The sequence below is a fragment of the Mesoplodon densirostris genome, chromosome 16 (assembly GCF_025265405.1).
Source record: "Mesoplodon densirostris isolate mMesDen1 chromosome 16, mMesDen1 primary haplotype, whole genome shotgun sequence".
NCBI classification, from domain to species: domain Eukaryota; kingdom Metazoa; phylum Chordata; class Mammalia; order Artiodactyla; family Ziphiidae; genus Mesoplodon; species Mesoplodon densirostris.
In genome coordinates, this window is record NC_082676.1 from 24,570,020 (window position 1) to 24,594,504 (window position 24,485).

The 24,485-nt window shown below is 42.2% G+C and overlaps 1 protein-coding gene across 2 annotated transcripts in view; it reads left to right on the top strand.

The window, feature by feature from the left end:
* Window positions 1–1,235: 1,235 nt before the first annotated feature.
* The window catches only part of GSS (glutathione synthetase), a 34,369-nt gene continuing 11,119 nt past the window's right edge, over window positions 1,236–24,485 (top strand). The window contains exons 1-6 of one of the 2 annotated variants that reach the window (XM_060078028.1): window positions 1,236–1,304; window positions 3,996–4,130; window positions 19,274–19,419; window positions 21,792–21,867; window positions 22,164–22,303; window positions 23,006–23,122. In XM_060078028.1, coding sequence (XP_059934011.1) covers window positions 4,002–4,130; window positions 19,274–19,419; window positions 21,792–21,867; window positions 22,164–22,303; window positions 23,006–23,122 — 608 coding nt within the window. In that variant the 5' untranslated portion in view covers window positions 1,236–1,304; window positions 3,996–4,001. Of the gene's footprint in view, window positions 1,305–1,419; window positions 1,542–3,995; window positions 4,131–19,273; window positions 19,420–21,791; window positions 21,868–22,163; window positions 22,304–23,005; window positions 23,123–24,485 lie in introns of those variants that run through there. The other variant, XM_060078029.1, reaches the window with a different exon arrangement.

Sequence of the window (24,485 nt, forward strand, 5' to 3'; positions counted from 1 at the left end):
TCCATCTGCTCGGCCCCGCCTCATCATCTCACACCTTAACTACCTCTGAGATCTCTCTCTGGCCTTGGTCTCCCCACTTACAAACCATTTGCCATGCTGTAACCAGCACCTAACACACCATGTCTCCCTCTTCCTTAATATCCTTAGACAACTCACTGGACAAATGTTAAACTTCTTAACCTAGCATCCAAGGCTCCCTCCCAAAGACTGAGCTCCTAAAAGCCTGCTCCAACCCCCAGACCCTCCTCAGTATCTACACCAAACTCCTCATTGTCTCTAAAACAAGACTAGCCACATTCAGAATTATTTGCCTTCGCTGTTTCTGCTCCTGCTACTTGGTACACTAGCCCCTTTCCTGCCTCTAACCTCCACCCCTACTTCCTTCACTGTTTACACATGCTTACCTGTCCTTCAAGACCCCAAAAGCCTTCCCTACTTCCCCAGAAAAACACTGTTTACCTGTCTACCTTTTTAATCAGATGTGAACGCCGGGGCTCTGTCTTATTCATGGTTAATTCCCCAGAGCCCAGACTGATAAATTCAGTTTAATTAAAATTCATATCAGGTGCTTCAGACTGAGAAGAATCCTATCACAATCCAGAAAGAAGGAACACTTAAAGAACTGGGGAGCTGCCAAGGGGTGAGATGGAGGTAGGGATAAAAAAATCTGCATTAAAAAAAAATTGCACCAGATCCTGATGCAAGTGATATTGGACATTTTGTGAAACACTGGATCACCCTCAAACGTCCCTAACTTTAAAACTGCTGGAAAAATGAAATTACTTTCCTTTTGCCATTAAGTCTTTTCCTGCAGCTGTCCCAGGGTTGGAGAAATCGGGTGTTCCTTTCTGGGACCCAGCTGGGTTCCAACACTGGCTCAGCCTTTAACGTGTTATGGGACCCTGCGCTGGGCTCTGTCTCTGTCTCTGGGCCTCTATTACCACACCCACTACCACCAACTGTGTGTCCCCAAGGTAGTGACTGTCCCATTCTGAGTATCAGTTTCCCCATCTTGCGTCGGAAGTCAGCAGTTCTGACGCCCTACGAGCTTTAGCTTTGCAAATCCGTAGCTCCCGGCGGACCCAACACGACTCGTCCTTTCCTTCCCAAGGTGCTGTTCCAAAGCTGCCCTCACACGGACCGCCCCTTCCCAGCCACCGTCCAGCTCCGGGGCTCTTTAAGCCCTGCCCGGGAAGGGGGGTGGGGCGCGCAAGCGCGTTGGATCACATAGAGGCCCCGCCCCCTGAAGCTCCGGTAAAGGCGCGAGGGCGCCTGAGTACGGAGAGCGGCAGGACGACGAACGAGTAGGTTGGGGCACGGCAACGGCGGCCGGCAAGGGTCACGTTTCTTCGGGAGGAAGGCCATGAGGGAGGGGTCTGTCAGAGATTGGAGCCCCGGAGACCAGGAGATGTCGCAGCTCATACCCATGGCAGGGACCTAGAAGCTGGTGTCCAGTGAGGGGGTGGGGCTGGTGCGTCTTGACTGCAGATTTCCTAGATCTCCTGACTCCACATTGTGCTGGTGTCGGGCACTCGGTGCCGGTGAGACTAGAGCCGGAGTTTGTTTTTTTTTAAACAACAAAAGTGGAAGCGATTAGAACCAAACTTTGCCTCTGGTGGGAGCGAGCGGGCTGTGAGGTGGGGCAGGCCTGGGCAGGAGACCGTGTTGTTGCCCCGGGCCTCACGCAGGCATTGGCCTCGCCCTTGGCTTTTAAGTCCGACCGGGGTTTTCTTGTGGGAGTGTTAAGGCTTTTGGTGATCTGGCTCCAGTATGTCATTCATTCATCATTCTTTCATTTAACATTCATTGAATACAGTAGTAGGCGCTGGAGCTAGAGAAGTGATCAAGAAACACTATTCCCAATGATACAGGGAAAATTAATGGGCCGTAGAAAGAAGCCCTGGGCGGGGAACAGGGACGGCTTCTGAAACTAAGTCGTGAGCGGTGGGGACTGTCCCAAAGAGAGACGACAGCAAATGCCAAGGCCTGGAAGCGGGAGACTAGCTGGTGTGTCCTGAAGATACATTACTCCGAATCTGTTTCGTGCCTAGGGAAGAGATGGTGGTAGGCGGAACCACGCCTCCTAACGGTGAAGGTGGAGAGAAATCGAGGAATTCAGAGTACTGTATACTGAGATAGAATCCACAGGATTTGGGGAGAATGGGGTGTAGGAAAGACGTATGTACAAGGCTTGGGTGCCTGGGTCGGGTTCATCAAGAGTAGGAGCAGATTTATGGGGAGACGCTCAGTAAGCAGTTGGATATTCTCCGTTGAAGGTCAGGAAAAGCACTGCAGTGAAGTTATAGATTCCAGTGTCATCAGCAAAACAGAAATAAAGCCACAAGAAGGATTGAGACTGTAGAATGAGAAAAACAAAGGGCCCAATTATCACTTCTCATAGTAATTATTTTTGTCTTATCTTTCTTTGCATCCTCAGTCAGGGTCCTGGCATTAGACGCCAATCAGTGTTTGTGCCAGCTAAACAAAAACCCAACAGCAGGCGGAGATGATAGAATCCCAGAGTTGTGAAGAGATGGGGGCCAATGGAGGGTTCCATTGCTCTAATGTCAGAGTCACAGGTTCTAGTCTTGGCTCTGCCACCAGGCTGCTGGTTGACTTCTGACAAGTCTTCTACCTGTAAAGTAGGTACAGCCAAAAAAGAAGCTCCCATGTATAGAGCTTCAAACACTGCTAAGGAACTACACACAGGTTTTTTTTTTTTCATTTAATCCACATGGTGACCTTATTTATAAAGGAAGTAATTATTATGGATTCAAACCCAGGTCTGACTGACCTCAGAGCTTTGTTCTCTACTATGACTGCCCTTATCTGTGTCTCACCTGACAGGGTTGTTGTCAGGACCCTCTTGAAATCACATGCTCATTCTTTCAAAACATTGTGCTGAGGCCGACAGACTATCATTATTGGTCTAGCACCAGTTCTGTCATGGGGAGTGGGGGATGGAGCTGAATGTGATGGAGGTTACTTGTCATTCTCCAGCTCTCTTCCTGGGACCACTGAGCTGGGCAGCCATGTTCTAATGACTGGTGTTTCCAGATTTTTATCCAGATTTTCTTACACCCCTGGGGCCTGCTGCAAAATCAGTGAGTGTCAAAGTGTGAGCTGGTTCACGCTGTGTGTCTCTGGCAGCCAGTTGGACTCCTCCTATTACGTTGGGCACTTGGGTTTCAATGATTTCTATCCTCCTAATATGATTTCTCAAGAATATTTTCTGTCTTTTGGTTCTATGATGATAGATGTCCATACAAGTAATGTAATCATTTCCTGCTAGTGAGTTTGCCTCTGGTTAGTATGAGAAAGGAGTTCACCTTATTTGCATTTAATAGTATTCCACAAAGAGCTCCTTTCCCCCACTCCCACATAATTTATTTGAAACCTGCCAACATGGGTTGTTGGAGCTAGAAAGGAAATTAATAATATATTGCAGCAGTTCCCATCCCAGGAAAATTTATTAAAAATACAGAGCTTCAGCCCTTCCCTCCTCTCAGACCTCTTGAATCAGAATCTCTAGTAGGGCCCAGGAATCTGTATTATTTTCCAAGCTCTCCAGAATATTCAGCCGGTTTGGAAACCGTGGTCTACCCCAGACCCCTTGTTTCGCAGGGAGAGAAACTGCAGCTCTGGGAGGAGAAAGAACTTGCCACGATCACATATGTTATTAGTGCCTCTTTCTCCAATGGAAAGCATTGGGCTGGGAGTCCAGAGACCCGAGTTCAAATCCAGCTTTTACTAGTCATTACCTTGGGCAAGTCATTTCATCTCTCTGAGCCTCCGCTTCCTTACTGTGAGAATAAGGCTGTCATTGGATTAGGACTCAAAAGAAAGAGTGTCAATGGAAATGCTTTGTCAAGCTTTCCATTTTGTGCTCATGGAAATTGTAAAGAACTGCCAGCCAGTGTTCACTCCCCTGTACCACACTGCCAGTTGCTGGGCCCCAGGCCATCTGTCAGCCCTTCTGTCTCCTTCTGTTGCAGGTCGGGATGGCCACCGGCTGGGGGAGCCTCTTGCAGGATGAACAGCAGCTGGAGGAGCTAGCAAGGCAGGCTGTGGACCGGGCCCTGGCGGAGGGAGTGTTGCTAAGGACCTCACAAGAGCCCAGCTCCTCGGATGTAAGCCCCTGACCCCTCCTCACAGCACTGACCACACTGCTTGGATCCTACTAGGCCCCTGCCAGGCTGGAGGCAGCTCCTTTGAATTATCTTTTTTTTCAATAACTAAAATTGATCTCTAGAAGTATGTAAAGTTAAAAAGCACCATGCTAGAGTAATCAAATTTAAGTCTGGGGCTTGAAGTGTGACTTAGGCAAGTTACATAGCCTCTCTCAGCTACAGTTTCTTCAAATATAAAAAGGAATAATAATGGGGCCTACCTCATGGAGTTGGTAAGAGAATTAGAAGGTAATTCATGTGAAGCACCTTGCCCAGTAAACTGTTATTTTTTAAGGCCCCCTAGTCACACTGCCTTTCCTGTAATTAGTTTGTGGTATATCCTTCCAGGTCTTTCTCTGTGCATTTACATACATATATATGTATATAAAGAAATACAGTTGACCTTTAAACAGTGCTGTGGTTAGAGGTGCCAGCCTTCTGCACAGTTGAAAATCTGCATATAACTTATAGTCGGCCCTCCATATATGCGGTTCCTCTGTATCCGAGGTTCAGCATCCATGGATTCAACCAACCTCAGACTGCATAGTACTGTAGCATCCACTATTGACAAAAATCTGCGTATAAGTGGACTTGTGCAGTTCAAACCCATGTTGTTCAAGGGTCAACTGTATATAGTTTTTAAAAGACAAATTGGATAATATATGTTATGCTGTGATATACTTTTGTTTTCTTTTCATTTAACGGTCTGTCTTGAACTCTTTCCAACTCCCGCCGTAAAGGTCAGCTTCATTCTGATGCATAGGATTTCAAGTGTGAATGGATCACAGTTTAGCTTTCCTCTACTGATGGCTATTCTGGTGATTTCTAATGTTTTATGACTACAGATAGCCCTACAGGGAACATCCACATACATGCCTGTTTGGGCACCTGTATGAGTGTTTCTCTAGGGTTGATACATAAAAGTAGAACTGCTTAGTCTAAACCACATCTTTAAAAAATCTCATCCTTTAAAAAAGAAAAACTTTTAATTTTGTGACTAAGTAAGACATTTTCAGTCTTCAAAATTCAAAGGGTATAAGAGTTTACAGTTTAACCCTCCCTTCCACATTCCCTAGCCACTCAGTTCTCCCTCCTTGAAGGCATCCCGTGTTTTAGTATTCTTGTTTATATTTTTAGTTAGTTTACTCATAACAAGAAAATACGTATATATTCCTTTTCCCCATTTTTTACACAAAGAAGCATATTAGACAACCTCTTCTAGACTTAACATATACCTTATGATTATCCACATTAGTAACTAAGCCACATACTTTTTTTAAACAAATTTATAAATTTATTTATTTATGGCTGCTTTGCTTTGGGTCTTCGTTGCTGCATGCAGGCTTTCTCTAGTTGCTGTGAGCGGGGGCTACTCTTCGTTGTGGCACGTGGGCTTCTCATTGTGGTGGCTTCTCTTGTTGTGGAGCATGGGCTTTAGGTGCGTGGGCTTCAGTAGTTGTGATACATGGGCTCAGTAGTTGTGGCTCGCGGGCTCTAGAGCACAGGCTCGGTAGTTGTAGTGCACGGGCTTAGTTGCTCTGTGGCATGTGGGATGTGGGATCCTCCTGGACCAGGGCTCGAACCCGTGTCCCCTGCACTGGCAGGTGGATTCTTAACCACTGCGCCACCAGGGAAGTCCAAAGCCACATACTTTTTTTACCAAGCCACGTACTCTTTTGTCTCTGTGTGCCCAGAACCTAGTTAAGGGCCTGATAGAGAGTCCAAATTTAATAACTGTTTACTGAGGGCCAAGTGAATGAGAATGGCTGTCACCTAAGGTAGGCTGATATTATAAAAAGTCTGCCTCTGGCTTTGGGAATATAATTGCATGGTTTGTGAACTTCAGATTTTGTGAACTTCTTGTGTGAACCCATGATGAAGCACCTTCCACTCCGAGATTTTATTTCTTCTGTTAATCAATAGGTATTGTGTGCAGGTCAAACAGCTGGTCCTTCTGGAAGTCAGTGGAGCCTAGAAAAGGCACAGTCCTCAGTGAGATTTCCAGTCCAGAGAAAAAAGACAGGAAATGTGTGTGTGTGTATGTATGTGTGGGGGATTTCATTCCAAATCTTTACCAGGTGCCTGTTCTATGCCCAGCCATTCTAGGCACTGAAGACACAGGTGAGTCAGCCAGAGGTTCTGACCTCTGGAGCTCATGGTCTAGTTGGAGAATGTACCACAAGACAAAATTAAATAATGTCAGTTCTGGAGACTTCCATGGTGGTCCACTGGTTAAGACTTCACTTTCCAGTGTAGGGGGTATGGGTTCGATCCCTGGTCGGGGAGCTAAGATACCACATGCCTCATGGCCAAAAAACCAAAACATAAAACAGAAGCAATATTGTAACAAATTCAATGAAGACTTTAAAAATGGTCCACATCAAAAAAAAAAAAGGTCCACATCAGGGGCTTCCCTGGTGGCACAGTGGTTGAGAGTCTGCCTGCCGATTCAGGGGACACGGGTTCATGCCCCGGTCCAGGAGGATCCCACATGCCGGGCAGCAGCTGGGCCCGTGAGCCATCGCCGCTGAGCCTGCGTGTCCGGAGCCTGTGCTCCGCGGCGGGAGGGGCCACAGCAGTGAGAGGCCCGCGTACAAAAAAAAAAAAAAAATGGTCCACATCAAAAAAAGTCTTTAAAAAAATAGGGCTTCCCTGGTGGCGCATTAGGGCTTCCCTGGTGGCGCATTGGTTGAGAGTCCACCTGACAATGCAGGGGACATGGGTTCGTGCCCTGGTCCAGGAAGATCCCACATGCCGTGGAGCGGCTAGGCCCATGAGTCATGGCTGCTGAGCTTGCTCATCTGGAGCCTGTGCTCCGCAACGGAGAGGCCACAACAGTGAGAGGCCCACGTACCGCCAAAAAAAAAAAAAAATAATAATAATAATAATGTCAGTTCTATGAAGAAATATAGGCCACCTGCTACACAATATTAGCTATCATTTATTGAGTATTTACTACCTGCCAGGCACTATTCTAAACATTTTGGAATCTCTAACTCATTTAATCCTCACCACAGCAGAGATGAGGAAGCCAAGGCCCAGAGAATTTAAGTAACTTCCCTGAGGTCGTTTAAATGGTGGTATAATTGGCAGAGCCAGAATTCAAATCCGAGGAGTTTGCCTCCTGAGTCCATGCTCTGAAATTACATTTTTTACTGCCTCTCCCAGGATACTGTATAGGACACCTGGAAGAAGGATCAATTCATTAGTAGTATTTGAACTATATCTTAAAAGACAAATCACAGAAAGGAACAGCATAGCAGAAACCCCAAAGAAGGAAAAGGCAAAACATGTTCAAGAGAATGCAGCTGAATGCAGGGGACATAAGTGGATATAGTGGGAAAGAGTCAGGCCAAAGTCAGACAGCCAAGAGGCTTAGGGTACTGGGCAGAAGAGTGTGAACTTTATCCTGTAGATCAGGCCTACAGACCAACCACGTGCAGATTAAATAGTTGACTCCTGCAGTGTTTAGAGAGTTCACTTATTTTTTAAAATACATGACCAGTGTACAAAATTCAAAAGGGTATTCAGTGTAGAATAAGTCCTTCCTCCAGTAATGGTTTTCCCTCCCCAGAGGCAAGCATTGTTAACAGTTTTTTCACCAGATTGTCTTTAAAAAGTCAGAGCCAACATTTTTTTTTTTGAAGTACAGTTGACTTACAATATTGTGTTAGTTTCAGGTGTACAGCATAGTGATTCAGTATTTTTGCAGATTATACTCCATTATAGGTTATTACAAGGGAATGGGTATAATTACCTGTGCTATACAGTATATTCTTGTTGCTTATCTATTTTATATATAGTAGTTTGTTTCTGTTAATCCCATACCCCTAATTTGTCCCTCCCCACTTTGGTAACCACATATAGAAACCCCTTTGTTTTCTATGTCTGTGAATCTGTTTTGCATATACATTCATTTGTATTATTTTTTAGGTTCTATAAATAAGTGATATTATACAGAATGCTGATATCATACTGACTTATTTCACTAAGCCTAATCCCCTCCACTTTGTTGCAAATGGCAGAATTTCATCCTTTTTTATTGCTGAGTAGTATTCCATTGAATATATATACCATGTCTTCTTTATCCATTCATCTGTTGATAGATACTTAGGTTACTTCCATATCTTGGCTATTATAAATAGTGTTGCTGTGAACATTAGGGTGTATGTTTCTGAATTAGTGTTTTCATTTTCTTTGGATATATAGCCAGGAATGGAATTGCTGGATCATATGGTAGTTCTGTTTTCAGTTTTTTGAGTAACCTCCATACTGTTTTCTATACTGGCTGAAACAATTACATTCCCACCAACAGTGTATGAGGGTTCCCTTTTCTCCACATCTTCTCCAACATTTGTTATTTATAGTCTTTTTGATGATAGCCATTCTGACAGGTGTGAAGTGATATCTCATTGTAGTTTTGATTTGCACTTCTCTAATTAGCGATCTTGAGCATCTTTTCATGTGCCTGTTAGCCATCTGTATGTCTTCTTTGAAGAAATGTCTATTCAGGTTTTCAGCCCGTTTTTTGATTGGGTTGTTTGTTTTTTTGATATTGAGTTATATGAGCTGTTTGTATATTTTGGATATTAACCCCATGTCAGTCGCATCATTTGCAAATATCTTCTACCATTCCATAGGTTGTCTTTCGTTTTGTGTTATGTCAAAGAGTGTTCCACCTGTGTTCTCTTCTAGGAATTTTATGGTTTCAGGTCTTACATTTAGGTTTTTAAACCATTTTGAGTTTATTTTTGAATATGGTATGAGGGAATGTTCTAATCTCATTGCTTTACATTTGGCTGTCCAGTTTCCCAGCACCACTTATTGAAGAGACCGTCTTTTCTTCATTGTATATTCCTGCTTCCTTTGTGGTAGATTAATTGACCATAGGTGCATGGGTTTATTTCTGGGCTCTGTATTCTGTTCCATTGATCTATGTGTCTGTTTTTGTGCCAATACCACACTGTTCTGGTTACTCTAGCTTTGTAGTATAGTCTGAAGTCTGAGAGGGTTATACCTCCAGCTTTGTTCTTTTTTCTCAGGATTGCTTTGCATTTCAGGGTCTTTTATGGTTCCGTATAAATTTTAGGATTATTTGTTCTAGTTCTGTGAAAAATGTCATGGGTGTTTTGATAGGGATTGCATTAAATCTGTAGGTTGCTTTGGGTAGTATGGCCATTTTAACAATATTAATTCTTCCAATCTAAGATGATGGGCTATCTTTCCATTTCTTTGAATCATCTTCAGTTCCCTTCATCAATGTTTTTATAGTTTTTAGAGTATAAGTCTTTTACCTTTTTGGTTAAATTTATTGCTAGGGATTTTATTTTTTTGAGATTTTAAACAGGATTGTTTTTTACTTTCTCTTTCTGATATTTCATTATTAGTATGTAGAAATGCAACAGATTTCTGTATATTAATCTTGTATCCTGCTATCTTGCTGAATTCATTTATTAGTTCTAATAGTTTTGGGGTGGAGACTTTAGCGTTCTCCATATAACGTATCATGTCATCTGCAAATAGTGATAGTTTTACCTCTTCACTTCCAATTCGGTTACCTTTTATTTATTTTTCTTGTCTGATTGCTGTGGGTAGGACTTCCAATACTAGGTTAAATAGAAACAGTGTGAGTGGGCATACTTGTTCCTGAATTTAGCAAGAAGGGTTTCAGCTTTTCATTGTTGAGTATTACGTTGGCTGTGGGTCTGTCATAAATGGCCTTTATTATGTTGAGGTATGTTCCCTGTATACCCACTTTGATGAGTTTTTATCATGAATGGATGTTAAATTTTGTGAAATGTGTTTTTTGTGTCTATTGAGATGGTCATGTGATTTTTATCCTTCCTTTTGTTAATGTAGTGTATCACATTGATTGATTTGTGAATGTAGAACCATCCCTGTGACCCTGGAATAAATCCAGCTTGATCACAGTGTATGATCCTTTTTATGTATTGTTGGATCCAGTTTGATAATATTTTGTTGAGAATTTTTGCATCTATATTCATCAAAGATATTGGCCTGTAATTTTCTTTATTTGTAGTGTCTTTGTCTGGTTTTGGTATCAGTGTAATGGTGGCCTCGTAGAATGAATTTGGGAGTGCTCCCGTCTCTTCAATTTTTTGGAATAGTTTGAGAAGGATAGGTATTTGTTCTTCTTTATATGTTTGGTGGAATTTCCCTACGATGCCATCCAGTCCTGGACTTCTGTTTGCTGGGAGTATTTTTATTACAAATTCAATTTCACTTCTAGTGATTGCTCTGTTCAAGTTGTTTCTTCTTGAGTCAGTCTTGGCAGGCTGTATATTTCAAGAAATTTGTCTGTTTCTTCTAGGTTGTCCAATTTGTTGGCATATGACTGTTCATAGTATTCTCTTATGATTTTTTATATCTCTGTGGTATCAGTTGTTATTTCTCCTCTTTCATTTCTTATTTTGTTTATTCAACATTTTTTAAAATCATGAAATTAAAAAAAAAAACTCTAGATACCCAGCTTATCTTGAAAAATCAGGTCAGTTGGCAATCCTGGCTCACTTTCCTTCATGGCAGCAATTGGCTAGAGTGGAGTTATGACTGCCCCCTTTAGATAAGATGGGAATTCTTACTTCTGTCACTCTCTGTTGTATTGTTTTCCTGGCTATGAAGATGAGTGTTTATTGCCATGCATGTGCTATAGTTTTTCTTATAATAGAAGAATATGACTCTATGTCTGTGTGTCTATCGAAAGTGAAAAGACTGTGTTTCAGCCTTTAGCCTATGGACAGCAGAGAACAGTGCTATACTATTGATCCCAAATCCAAGTGGGCATAATGAGTCATGTGGACAGAGGCAGAAGGAAGTCTTAACAGAGAAACTCTTCAGGAGTTTTTCATGCCATATGGGATTTGATGGAGGAGTCAGAGTTCTGAGCTTTAAAACCAAGGAAATACCCCTGCAGTTGTCACACATGCACTCAGCGTATTAAGTCACCCCTTACATATGTGCAATATTTCCCACTCTAACTCCTAAAGGCTTCAAGCTGAAAAAAACCTTACTCTCACAAACACCCTTCCTTAATTTTGTCTTAAATTGATGCTGAGGATGGCAATTTGGGAATTATTTAGAAAATTTTAATTGGATTTACATTAATTACCTGACATTTCTACTTTAAGAAATTTACAATTTATGAACCTTCTCAGACACAAAATACCTAGAATGTATATTCTAGGATGTTCACTAAAACATCGAGGTGTAATGGAGGAAACAAAGGAAACCACCTTGATGTTCATAATAGAAGGCTAGATTCAATAAATTATGGTATATACAAAGAATGGAATACTATACAGCCATTAAAAAGAATGAGAGAGACCTTCAAGATGGCGGAGGAGTAAGATGTGGAGATCACCTCCCTCCCCACAAATACATCAGAAATACATCTACATGTGGAACAACTCCCACAGAACACCTACTGAACACTGGCAGAAGACCTCAGACTTCCCAAAAGATACATTTTTTTCCTTTTTCTCTTTTTGTGAGTGTGTATGTGTATGCTTCTTTGTGTGATTTTGTCTGTATAGCTTTGCTTTTACCATTTGTCCTAGGGTTCTGTCTATCCGTTTTTCTTTTTCATTTTTTTTTCTTAGTATAGTTTTTAGCGCTTGTTATCATTGGTGGATTTGTTTTTTGGTTTAGTTGCTCTCTCCTTTCTTCCTTTTTTTGAAAATTTTTTTATTTTAATAACTTTATGTTATGTTATTTTATTTTCTCTTTCTTTCTTTTTTCTCCCTTTTCTTCTGAGCCATGTGGCTGACAGGGTCTTGGTACTCCGGCCAGGTGTCAGGCCTGTGCCTCTGAGGTGGGAAAGCCGAGTTCAGGACATTTGTCCACCAGAGACCTCCCGGCTCCACATAATATCAAACAGCGAAAGCTCTCCCAGAGTTCTCCATCTCAATGCTAAGACCCAGCTCCACTCAATGACCAACAAGCTACAGTGCTGGACACCCTATGCCAAACAACTAGCAAGACAGGAACACAACCCCACCCATTAGCAGAGAGGCTGCCTAAAATCATCATAAGGTCACAGACACCCCAAAACACACCACCGGACGTGGTCCTGCCCATCAGAAAGACAAGATCCAGCCTTATCCACCAGAACACAGGCACCAGTCCCCTACACCAGGAAGCCTACACAACCCATTGAACCAACCTTAGCCACTAGGGGCAGACACCAAAAACAACGGGAACTACGAACCTGCAGCCTGCAAAAAGGAGACCCCAAACACAGTAAGTTAAGCAAAATGAGAAGACAGAGAAACACACAGCAGATGAAGGAGCAATGTAAAACCCCACCAGACCAAACAAATGAAGAGGAATTAGGCAGTCTACCTGAAAAAGAATTCAGAGTAATGATAGTAAAGATGATCCAAAATCTTGGAAATAGAATGGAGAATATACAAGAAACATTTAACAAGGACCTAGAAGAACTAAAGAGCAAACAAATAATGATGAACAACAATAAATGAAATTAAGGATTCTCTAGAAGGAGTCAATACCAGAATAACTGAGGCAGAAGAATGGATAAGTGACCTGGAAGATAAAATAGTGGCAAGGGACTTCCCTGGTGGTGCAGTGGTTGGGAATCCACCTGCCAATGCGGGGGACGCGGGTTCGAGCCCTGGTCCGGGAGGATCCCACATGCTGCGGAGCAGCTGGGCCCGTGCACCACTACTACTGAGCCTGTGCACCACAACAGAGAGTAGCCCCCACTCGCCGCAACTGGAGAGAGCCTGCGCGAAGCAATGAAGACCCAACACAGCCAAAAATAAATAAATAAATAAATAAATAAATTTAAAAAGAAATAGTGGAAATAACTACCACAGAGCAGAATAAAGAAAAATGAATGAAAAGAATTGAGGACAATCTCAGAGACCTCTGGGACAACTTTAAACACACTAACATTCGAATTATAGGGGTCCCAGAAGAAGAAGAGAAAAAGTAAGGGACTGAGAAAATATTTGAACAGATTAGAGTTGAAAACTTCCCTAATATGGGAAAGGAAATAGTCAGTCAAGTCTGGGAAGCCAAGAGAGTCCCATACAGGATAAATCCAAGGAGAAACATGCCAAGAAACATATTAATGAAACTATCAAAAATTAAATACAAAGAAAAAATATTAAGAGCAGCAAGGGAAAAACAACAAATAACATACAAGGGAATCTCCATAAGGTTAACAGCTGATCTTTCAGCAGAAACTCTGAAAGCCAGAAGGGAGTGACAGGACATATTTAAAGTGATGAAAGGGGAAAACCTACAACTAAGATTACCCAGCAAGGATCTCATTCAGATTCAGTGAAGAAATTAAAACTTTACAGACAAACAAAAGCTAGGAGAATTCAGCACCACCAAACCAGCTTTACAACAAATGCTAAAGGAACTTCTCTAGGCAGGAAACACAAGAGAAGGAAAAGACCTACAATAACAAACACAAAACAATTAAGAAAATGGTAATAGGAACATACATAACAATAATTACCTTAAATGTAAATGGATTAAATGCTCCAACCAAAAGACACAGACTGGCTGAATGGATACAAAAACAAGACCCATATATATGCTGTCTACAAGAGACCCACTTCAGACCTAGGGACACATACAGACTGAAAGTGAGGGGATGGAAAAAGATATTCCATGCAAATGGAAATCAAAAGAAAGCTGCAGTAGCAATTCTCATATCAGACAAAATAGACTTTAAAATAAAGATGAGGGGCTTCCCTGGTGGCGCAGTGGTTGGGAGTCCGCCTGCCGATGCAGGGGGCGCGGGTTCGTGCCCCGGTCCGGGAGGATCCCACATGCCGTGGAGCGGCTGGGCCCGTGAGCCATGGCCGCTGAGCCTGTGCGTCCGGAGCCTGTGCTCCCCAACTGGAGAGGCCACAGCAGCAAGAGGCCCGCGTACCACAAAAAAATAAATAAATAAATAAAATAAAATAAAATAAAGATGATTACAAGAGACAAAGAAGGACACTACATAATGATCAAGGGGTCAATCCAGGATGAAGACATAACAATTATAAATATGTATGCACCCAACATAGGAGCACCTCAATACCTAAGGCAAATGCTAACAGCCATAAGAGGGGAAATCAACAGTACCACAATCATAGTAGGGGACTTTAATACCCCCCTTTCACCAATGGGCAGATCATCCAAAATGAAAATAAATAGGGAAACACAAGCTTTAAGTGATACATTAAACAAGATGGACTTAATTGATATTTATAGGACATTCCATCCAAAGACAACAGAACACACTTTCTTCTCAAGTGCTCATGGGAAATCCTCCAGGATAGATTGTATCTTGGGTCACAAATCAAGCCTTGGTAAATTTAAGAAAATTGAAATCATATCAAGTATCTTTTCCGACCACAATGCTATGAGACTAGATATCAATTACAGGAAAAATCTGTAAAAAAATACAAACACATGGAAGCTAAACAACACACTACTAAATAACCAAGAGATCACTGAAGAAATCCAAGAAGAAATAAAAAAATACCTAGAAACGAATGACAATGAAAACATGATGACCCAAAACCTATGGAATGCAGCAAAAGCAGTTCTAAGAGGGAAGTTTATAGCAATACAGTCCTACCTCAAGGAATAAGAAACATCTCAAATAAACAACCTAACCTTACACCTAAAGCAATTAGAGAAAGAAGAACAAAAAAACCCCAAAGTTAGCAGAAGGAAAGAAATCATAAAGATCAGATCAGAAATAAATGAAATAGAAACAAAGAAAACAATAGCAAAGGTCAATAAAACTAAAAGCTGGTTCTTTGAGAAGATAAACAAAATTGATAAGCCATTAGCCAGACTCATCAAGAAAAAAAGGGAGAAGGCTCAAATCAATAGAATTAGAAATGAAAAAGGAGAAGTAACAACTGACACTGCAGAAATACAAAGGATCATGAGAGATTACTACAAGCAACTATATGCCAATAAAATGGACAACCACAAAGAAATGGACAAATTCTTAGAGAAGCACAACCTTCTGAGACTGAACCAGGAAGAAATAGAAAATATAAACAGACCAATCACAAGCACTGAAGTTGAGACAGTGATTAAAAATCTTCAAAAAAACAAAAGCCCAGGACCAGATGGCTTCACAGGCTAATTCTATCAAACATTTAGAGAAGATCTAACACCTATCCTTCTCAAACTCTTTCAAAATATAGTAGAGGGAGGAACACTCCCAAACTCATTCTACGATGTCACCATCACCCTGATACCAAAGCCAGACAAAGATACTACAAAAAAGAAAATTACAGACCAATATATCTGATGAATATAGATGCAAAAATCCTCAACAAAATACTGGCAAACAGAATCCAACAACACATTAAAAGGATCATAAACCATGATCAAGTGAGATTTATCCCAGGGATGCAAGGATTCTTCAATATACACAAATCAATCAATGTGATACACCATATTAACAAATTGAAGGAGAAAAACCATATGATCATCTCAATAGATGCACAGAAAGCTTTCGACAAAATTCAACACCCATTTATGATAAAAACCCTGCAGAAAGTAGGCATAGAGGGAACTTTCCTCAACATAATAAAGGCCATGTATGACAAACCCACAGCCAACATTGTCCTCAATGGTGAAAAACTGAAACCATTTCCACTAAGATCAGGAACAAGACAAGGCTGCCCACTCTCACCACTCTTATTCAACTTAGTTTTGGAAATTTTAGCCACAGCAATCAGAGAAGAAAAGGAAATAAAAGGAATCCAAATTGGAAAAGAAGAAGTAAAGCTGTCACTGTTTGCAGATGACATGATACTATACATAGAGAATCCTAAAGGATGCTACCAGAAAACTACTAGAGCTAATCAATGAATTTGGTAAAGTAGCAGGATACAAAATTAATGCACAGAAATCTCTGGCATTCCTATATACTAATGATGAAAAATCTGAAAGTGAAATCAAGGAAACACTCCCATTTACCATTGCAACAAAAAGAATAAAATATCTAGGAATAAACCTACCTAAGGAGATAAAAGACCTGTATGCAGAAAATTATAAGACACTGATGAAAGAAATTAAAGATGATACAAATAGATGGAGAGATGTACCATGTTCCTGGATTGGAAGAATCAACATTGTGAAAATGACTCTACTACCCAAAGCAATCTACAGATTCAATGCAATCCCTATCAAACTACCACTGGCATTTTTCACAGAACTAGAACAAAAAATTTCACAATTTGTATGGAAACACAAAAGACCCCGAATAGCCAAAGCAATCTTGAGAACGAAAAATGGAGCTGGAGGAATCAGGCTCCCTGACTTCAGACTATACTACAAAGCTACAGTAATCAAGACAGTATGGTACTGGCACAAAAACAGAAAGATAGATCAATGGAACAGGATAGAAAGCCCAGAGTTAAACCCACGGACATATGGTCACCTTATCTTTGATAAAGGAGGCAGGAATGTACAGTGGAGAAAGGACAGTCTCTTCAATAAGTGGTGCTGGGAAAACTGGACAGGGACATGTAAAAGTATGAGATTAGATCACTCCCTAACACCATACACAAAAATAAGCTCAAAATGGATTAAAGACCTAAATGTAAGGCCAGACACTATCAAACTCTTAGAGGAAAACATAGGCAGAACACTCTATGACATAAATCACAGCAAGATCCTTTTTGACCCACCTCCTAGAGAAATGGAAATAAAGACAAAAATAAACACATGGGACCTAATGAAACTTCAAAGCTTTTGCACAGCAAAGGAAACCATAAACAAGGCCAAAAGACAACCCTCAGAATGGGAGAAAATATTTGCAAATGAAGCAACTGACAAAGGATTAATCTCCAAGATTTACAAGCAGCTCATACAGCTCAATATCAAAAAAACAAACAACCCAATCCAAAAATGGGCTGAAGACGTAAATAGACATTTCTCCAAAGAAGATATACAGATTGCCATCAAACACATGAAAAGATGCTCAACATCATTAATCATTAGAGAAATGCAAATCAAAACTACAATGAGGTATCACCTTGCACCTGTCAGAATGGCCATCATCAAAAAATCTACAAACAATAAATGCTGGAGAGGGTGTGGAGAAAAGGGAACCCGCTTGCACTGTTGGTGGGAATGTAAATTGATACAGCCACTGTGGAGAACAGTATGGAGGTTCCTTAAAAAACTAAAAATAGAGCTACCATATGACCCATCAATCCCACTACTGGGCATATACCCTGAGAAAACCATAATTCAAAAAGCAACCTAAGTGTCCATCAACAGATGAATGGATAAAGAAGATGTGGCACATATATACAATGGAATATTACTCAGCCATAAAAAAATGAATTGAGTTACTTGTGGTGAGGTGGATGGACCTAGAGTCTGTCACACAGAGTGAAGTAAGTCAAAAAGAGAGAAACAAATACCCTATGCTAACACATATATATGGAATCTAAGAAAAAAAAAGGTTCTGAAGAACCTAGGGACAGGACAGGAATAAAGACACAGACATAGAGAATGGACTTGAGGACACAGGGAGTGGGAAGAGTAAGCTGGGACGAAGTGAGAGAGAGGCATGGACATATATACACTACCAAATGTAAAACAGTTAGCTAGTGGGAAGCAGCCGCATAGCACAGGGAGATCAGCTCAGTGCTTTGTGTCCACCTAGAGGGGTGGGATAGGGAGGGTGGGAGGGAGAGGCAAGAAGGAGGAGATACGGGGATATATGTATATGTATAGCTGATTCACTTTGTTATAAAGCAGAAACTAGCACACCATTGTAAAGCAATTATACTCCAATAAAGATGTTAAAAAAATTATAAAAAGAATGAGAGTGCTCTATTTGAATGTATTCAGAAATGTCTCTGAAATATAAGGACAGAACAATGTATGTATTATATGCTTGTGTGTGTGTAAAAAAGAGAGAAAATATGTATGTATACATATACATTAGTCTAGAAGGATATGTGAGACACTGGTATACCATTTGCCTCTGGGGAGAACTGGGTCGTTGGGGCTAGGGTGGTAGTGAGATGTACTTTTCACTATGTATCCTTGTGTCTTTTTTGAATTTATATCATGTGTTTGTATTATCCATTCAAAATAATAATTAAAAAAATTAATATATGAATGCCAAGTTCTAACACCCTTAACTCATACTATTATAATGACAAGCATATAACTCAGAGGTTAGACTCAGGAATGCTTCATAATATAAGCACAAAGTCATGATATAAGTCACAAAGTCACCTTACCTTCTCTTACCCAAGTTCTAGTTCATTTGTTGTTGGAAATCTCAGAATGCATTATCCCCTTCTAAAAATAGTATTCTAGATGGTATTTGGGTTTCCTGGCTCTGCCAAAGTCCAGAGAACTCAGAATGCAGCTGATCTCCAGGCCTGGCAACCTGGGTCACCATCTCCAATACTGGGGGCAAAGCACTCCAGGCTCCTTCTCTGGAGACCAGAGTCCACTTCTGCTGCAGCCCTACCTGCAGGACTCTCCCTCGCCCCCAACCAGAAGGCAAGAGGACTGGGCTTGGATGTGAACTGGCTAAGAGTTATGTGTGTGTGTGTGTGCGTGTGTGTGTGTGTGTATGGTGGTTGTTGTTTAGTAACATTCATGGTTCAAATCCCAGTGTCACCTATTAGCTTTATATAATTTTGGACATGTTACTTAACATCTCTGAGACTTAGTTCCCTTATCTATTTATTAGGTATAGATAATAATAGTATCTTTCTCATGGCGTTAAATGATGAATCCATGTAAAGTATGTAAAACAGTGCTGAGCACACAGTCAGCGCTCAATAATTTTTTGGTTTATTTGTCTTCTAGACTTTGTAATATTTGATCTCTTTACATTAAAAAAAAAAGATCAGAAGAAAAATGGCCAAAAACAAAGTCTGCAAGTTCTCTTTATACCCATTCCTCGTCCTGTTCTCCTCCCTCCCTTCCCAGAGGTAACCACTATTCTGTAGTTTGTGTGTCCTCAGTCAATGCAGGGCACACTTTCCATGGGGTTGTGTTTGCAGGAAGACAGCCCATTCACAGGTGTTCTACCGCGCCCACTCTCTCTCCTCGATCAGGTGGTGAGCTATGCCCCATTCACACTCTTCCCCTCACTGGTCCCGAGTGCCCTGCTGGAGCAGGCCTATGCTGTACAAATGGACTTCAACCTGCTGGTGGATGCTGTCAGCCAGAACGCTGCCTTTCTGGAGCAAACTCTCTCCAGGTACAGGGCAGTGGGGCTTCGGGGGCTGTGAGGTGCTAGAATCAAGGGCTTGGAAGACTGGGGAGTCATGAGCTATTACTCAGGGCAGGTGACTTGTTGGGGTGGGGGACAGGTACTCCCCAGGAGAAACAAAAATTTGTAGAATAGAAGTTAGGAGACCTGGCTTCTAACCCTGGCTCTACCACTTATTTATATGGCCTCAAGCAAGTTCCTCTCTTTCTCTGGGCCTCAATTTCTTCATCTGTAAAATGGGAGGTTGGCCTAAATCTAAGGTCCCTTCCAACACTGACATTCTGTGATTCTCTGACCCATGACCCCCCTGCTTTGAAGACTGAAATCTCCATTTGTAATTAGGGAGAGTCAACCTAGTTTTAGAGAAAACAGAGGGCAGGAGGGGTTATGGGTTTAAAATCAGATTTCCTACTTCTCTTAAGCAGTGACCCTTTCTTGTCACTTCAGGCCTCTTATCTCTGGGTGGGACGGGGTGCAGACTGGGCCACACCCAGTTCACAAGGATACAGAACCCCTGAAATGACTCACTCTATCCCCCTCTCTCTGTCTCTTCTCCCTTGATCTTTTTTCCCCTTGAGGCCCTGGGGCAAGGGAAATTTCTTTATTTTAGAATTAAATTAGAATTAAATATGTGTGTGTGTGTGTGTGTGTGTGTGTGTGTGTGTGTAGAGAGAGAGAGAATGTGTGTGTGTGTGTGTATATATATATATATATGATTGCATGTCTCATTAATTTTTCAAAAGAAAACTATTTTGTTAAACACAAATTTTCTTTTTTTAATATTTATTTATTTGGCTGCACTGGATCTTAGTTGCAGCATGCGGGATCCAGTTCCTCAACCAGGGATCGAACCCGGGTCCCCTGTGTTGGGAGCTCGGGGTCTCAATCGCTGGCTCACCAGCGAAGTCCCCACAAAATCTTTTAAAAATGTGCACATTGGTGTGAGGGTGAAAACGAGAAGGGTTCATAATGGTAAGAAGTTTGGAAACCATTGACTTGCAGCTAGAAACCCACTGAGTCCTGAATGTACAAACCTTTCCACCACCTTTTCCTCAGATCTTTCTCGGGATAGGCCCGGCTTTTGTACCTGTGATTCTAGCTTGTGGGAAATATGAGCAGCCTGATTTATGACCTTTATCCTAAAGCTGCAGTTATGTGTGAGACCTTCCCTGCAGCCCATCTCTGCAACCCCTGTCTTCCCTATTACCCTCTCCTCTGAAATACACACAAACCCTAGCCTGTAAGGGAGAAAAGGCCCAGGGTCCCATGAGCTAGAATAACAGCCTAGGAGAGTCCCAGCTTAGGGACTCTCCTCTTCACCAAGGGCTGCGAAACCCCATGAGAGCTGGCTGGGGAGAGAGGAACTTCAGGGCAGGCCTGAGCTACATGGGCTCAGTGGGGTCCCTGTAACAAGGTGAGCCTGAGAGTTAGACTTGAGCAGGCATGCAGAGACCACCCTGAATCTTGAGAGGCAACAAGTTAGTTACCTGTGGGTGTTTCTTCCTTAAGGCTCCAGAAAACCATACTGGCTGGGTCCTACCTCATGTCACATGTCACAGTAGCACACTGGGCCATGATGATGAGCTAGCAGAGACATGGTCCCCATCCTCATGTGGTTTATAGTCAAATAGGAGAGATAATACTAGTCATCACACAAATAAAATGGAAAATTACAACTGCAATCAGTACTGTAAAGGAGAGGTCCACAGTGCTATGAGAGTGCATACCAGGGGGATCTGACCCAGATAGGGAAGGCTTCCTTGAGGAAATCACATCATATAAGGACTGGTTGAAGAAAAAAATTAGGATATTTAGCTTGAGTCAGAAAAACCTTTTGGGGCACAGGGCATAACTGCTGTCTTCTAATCTCTGAGTGCTGCCGTGGAAGAGGTGGAAAAGACTTGTCTTGGGAGGTCCCAGAACATAGGGGAAGCTACGGAGAGTTAATGTTAGGTCAACTAGAAAGCTTACAACTACAGAATGGTCATATCGTATGCCAGTTTTGAATTCTTCTTGGGACCACACACTATGTTCAATTCTGTACATGTAATATCACCTTTACTCTTCACTACAGCTCTCTGTTATAAATATAATTATATCCCTCTTCATTTTACAGATGAGCAAACTGAAGCATAGAGGTGACATGATTGTCTGAGGTTGCCCAATAGTGAGTGGTAGAGCTGGGATTTGAACCCAAGTCATCTGGCTCTAAATCTGTGTTCTAAACCACTGTTCTCTACAGGGTTGGTGTGGGTGTTCGATTTTGAGCCAGTAGACCCAGAGAGGATTCAGGAGACAATGGGAATCCTTGACCTTTAATGTTCGATGTAGCCTAGAAAATATTCTCTGTCCTCTTTCAGCACCATCAAAAGGGACAACTTCACTGCTCATCTCTTTGACATCCACAAGCAAGTCCTGAAAGAGGGCATTGCCCAGGTAACCATTCCCCACTTCACCCCCGTCTGGGACCTGCCCCTCCCATCTCGTTCTCTTTTTTGTTTTAACCAGAAGAATTTGGCCTAGTCCCTGAGCTCATGGGAATCTGCCTCTCATTGGTCCCCACTGGGTTTATACATTAGTGGCCAATCCTGGAATGTCCCAAAGAATGATTCCACTGGGTTTGGGAGTGTTAGCTGGCACCTCTGCGTAGAGTTCATGGTACCTAGCTCTGTGGCTAGGCCCTCAGAGTCAGCCCCTGGGCAAATGTCCTCAGCCTTCAGTTTTCCCCACAGACGGTGTTCCTGGGCCTGAATCGCTCAGACTACATGTTCCAGCGCAACGCAGATGGCTCTGCAGCCCTGAAACAGATTGAAATCAACACCATCTCTGCCAGCTTTGGGGGCCTAGCCTCCCGGACCCCTGCTGTGCATCGGTGGGTCCTTTGGGCAATCCTGGGCACACTAGTGAGGTGTCAGCCTGATGAGCCTACAGTCATAGGTGGGGGCAGGGATCTCGAATGCTGACTGTGCCTTCCTGGGCCTTGGGTCATGTGTTTCCACCTCGTAGCACAGTTTCCACTTGTAAGTAGGTCTTGGTGTGTCAGAAAAAGAAGGAACCTCAGGGTTCATCTGGTCCTGCCCCTTCATTGTACAAGTTAGTATTCCAGGCAGAAGGAACAGTATCTGTGAGGGTCCTGAGGTAAGAAAGAGGCCTGAAAGGAGGTCAGAATCCAAGGCAGAGAGGGAACAGGGGCTTCCCTTCTGAGCGCTGGACCCTAGCAACATCCACTTCTAGTCAGTAGTGATGCTCCAGGTTGCTGTGATTCCAGATGGTCTGTAGCTGGATTCCAGACAGTACCTGGGGCTCAGGGAAAGGGGTTTCAGTTCATTGGGAGGCTTGTGTGGAGTGGAAACACAGGGTCTCAGGGCTCCTCTGGGCATGTACACCAGGGGCCAGGCTTAGGGCAGCCCAACACATTCCAGCCTGAGGTGGATCCTACAAGAGCATGATGGTAGGATGCTTTTTAGTGCTCAGCTGACTCTCAAAGTGATGTTCCTATAATTGTCTATGAGTCACAGGCAGAAGGGTCTTCCAGGTCCATCCAGTTACTAAGTAGGCATCTCTCTTTCAACAGACATGTTCTCAATGTCCTGGGTAAGACCAAAGAAGCTGCCAAGATTCTCTCCAATAATCCCAGCAAGGGATTGTCCATGGGGATTGCCAAAGCCTGGGAACTCTACGGCTCAGCCAAGTAAGGGGAAGAAAAAGTGTCAGCAGAATCCTGCTTTAGATTCAGCATTCATGGATGCAGCAACTTCTTTGCCTGACATCATTAGGAAATCATGAGGGAATTTTTCTTGAAATAGAAGCTTATACTTTGAAGTACCAAAATTATTTTAATGGAGTTTTGGGCTTCCTTCTTAAATAAGAGATGCTGATAATAATTTAATCTTTTCTCATTGGCTACAGGTGATCGTTTGACAGTCAGGGATTGCATCTTGATGTAATGCAGGAGTGCTACCTAGAGTGAGAGAGGCATGTGAGGTTGTTTGCCTGCACTAATGGCCCCAGTTATTAGGCTTTATGCTCTTATTCTTTTTTTCATAGTTTTTCTGTCTGTTTTCCTACTAATAGCTCTTACTTCTGACTGCTGTCATTTTGCTTGAATTTAGAATCTCCGCTGCCATCCTTATACCTCCTTTCTGATTTGTTGTAGTTTGGGAAAGCAAATGATCTGTTATATTTGTGTCTAATGAGTGTGAGGGCCTCTTTGATGAGTAAATGTGTAAACTTTGATTTAGGGATTTTATAGTATCTGTTTTAACTGTTCAGAGGCATTTTTTTGCTTCCTTCCTATTTCTCAACCGTGTTCCAGATGTGTAAAGATGCTAGATGTTCCGGATATGACTTCTGGATAAGTGAGCGGCCACTGTACTAACAGTTATTGCTATGTTAATATAGCATTAAGAGTTTACCCTTAATGAGTACCTACTAGTGCCACACTTTGTGCTAAGCTCTTCACATACAGGATCTCACTGAATCCTCATTTCAAACACTCTGAGGTAGATATTATTCATCTCCCCCATTTTAAAGATGAGGAAACTGAGGTTCAGAGAAGTGAAGTGCATTGTTCAAGGTCAAGTGGTGAGTTGGTGGTAGAGCCCAGAGTCCATCTCCCTCAAGAACCTGCATTCTTCATCACTTTATTACCTCCAAGAGAGCCTCTCTGGGCTTATTAAGCCTCACTAAGACTCAAGAAACCTCAGACTCTGAGCATTTGGAAGTCATCAGACAAATATTTTGTCAAGTAGAACTCTTGGCTAGGTTGTATTTTAAGAGTGAAGCCAGGAGATGGGTCAGCTAGGGAACTGCTGATAGACGAATGTTGCAGAGGGTTTCTCTAGCCAGGCTGTGAATAACATGGAGAGAAAAGACTTGTGTGCTCAGAATTAGGCACTGGTAGGTAGGAGCTATGGGGTCCCTGAGCCAGGAGTGGATTCCTTCATTTTGAGAGTCAAGTAGGCACTTCTGACCCAAATGACCTTGGCTAAAGTCTGTTCTTTTCCCTGAACATCAGTTTCCGAACTTGTAAAACAGGGGTAATAATAATACCT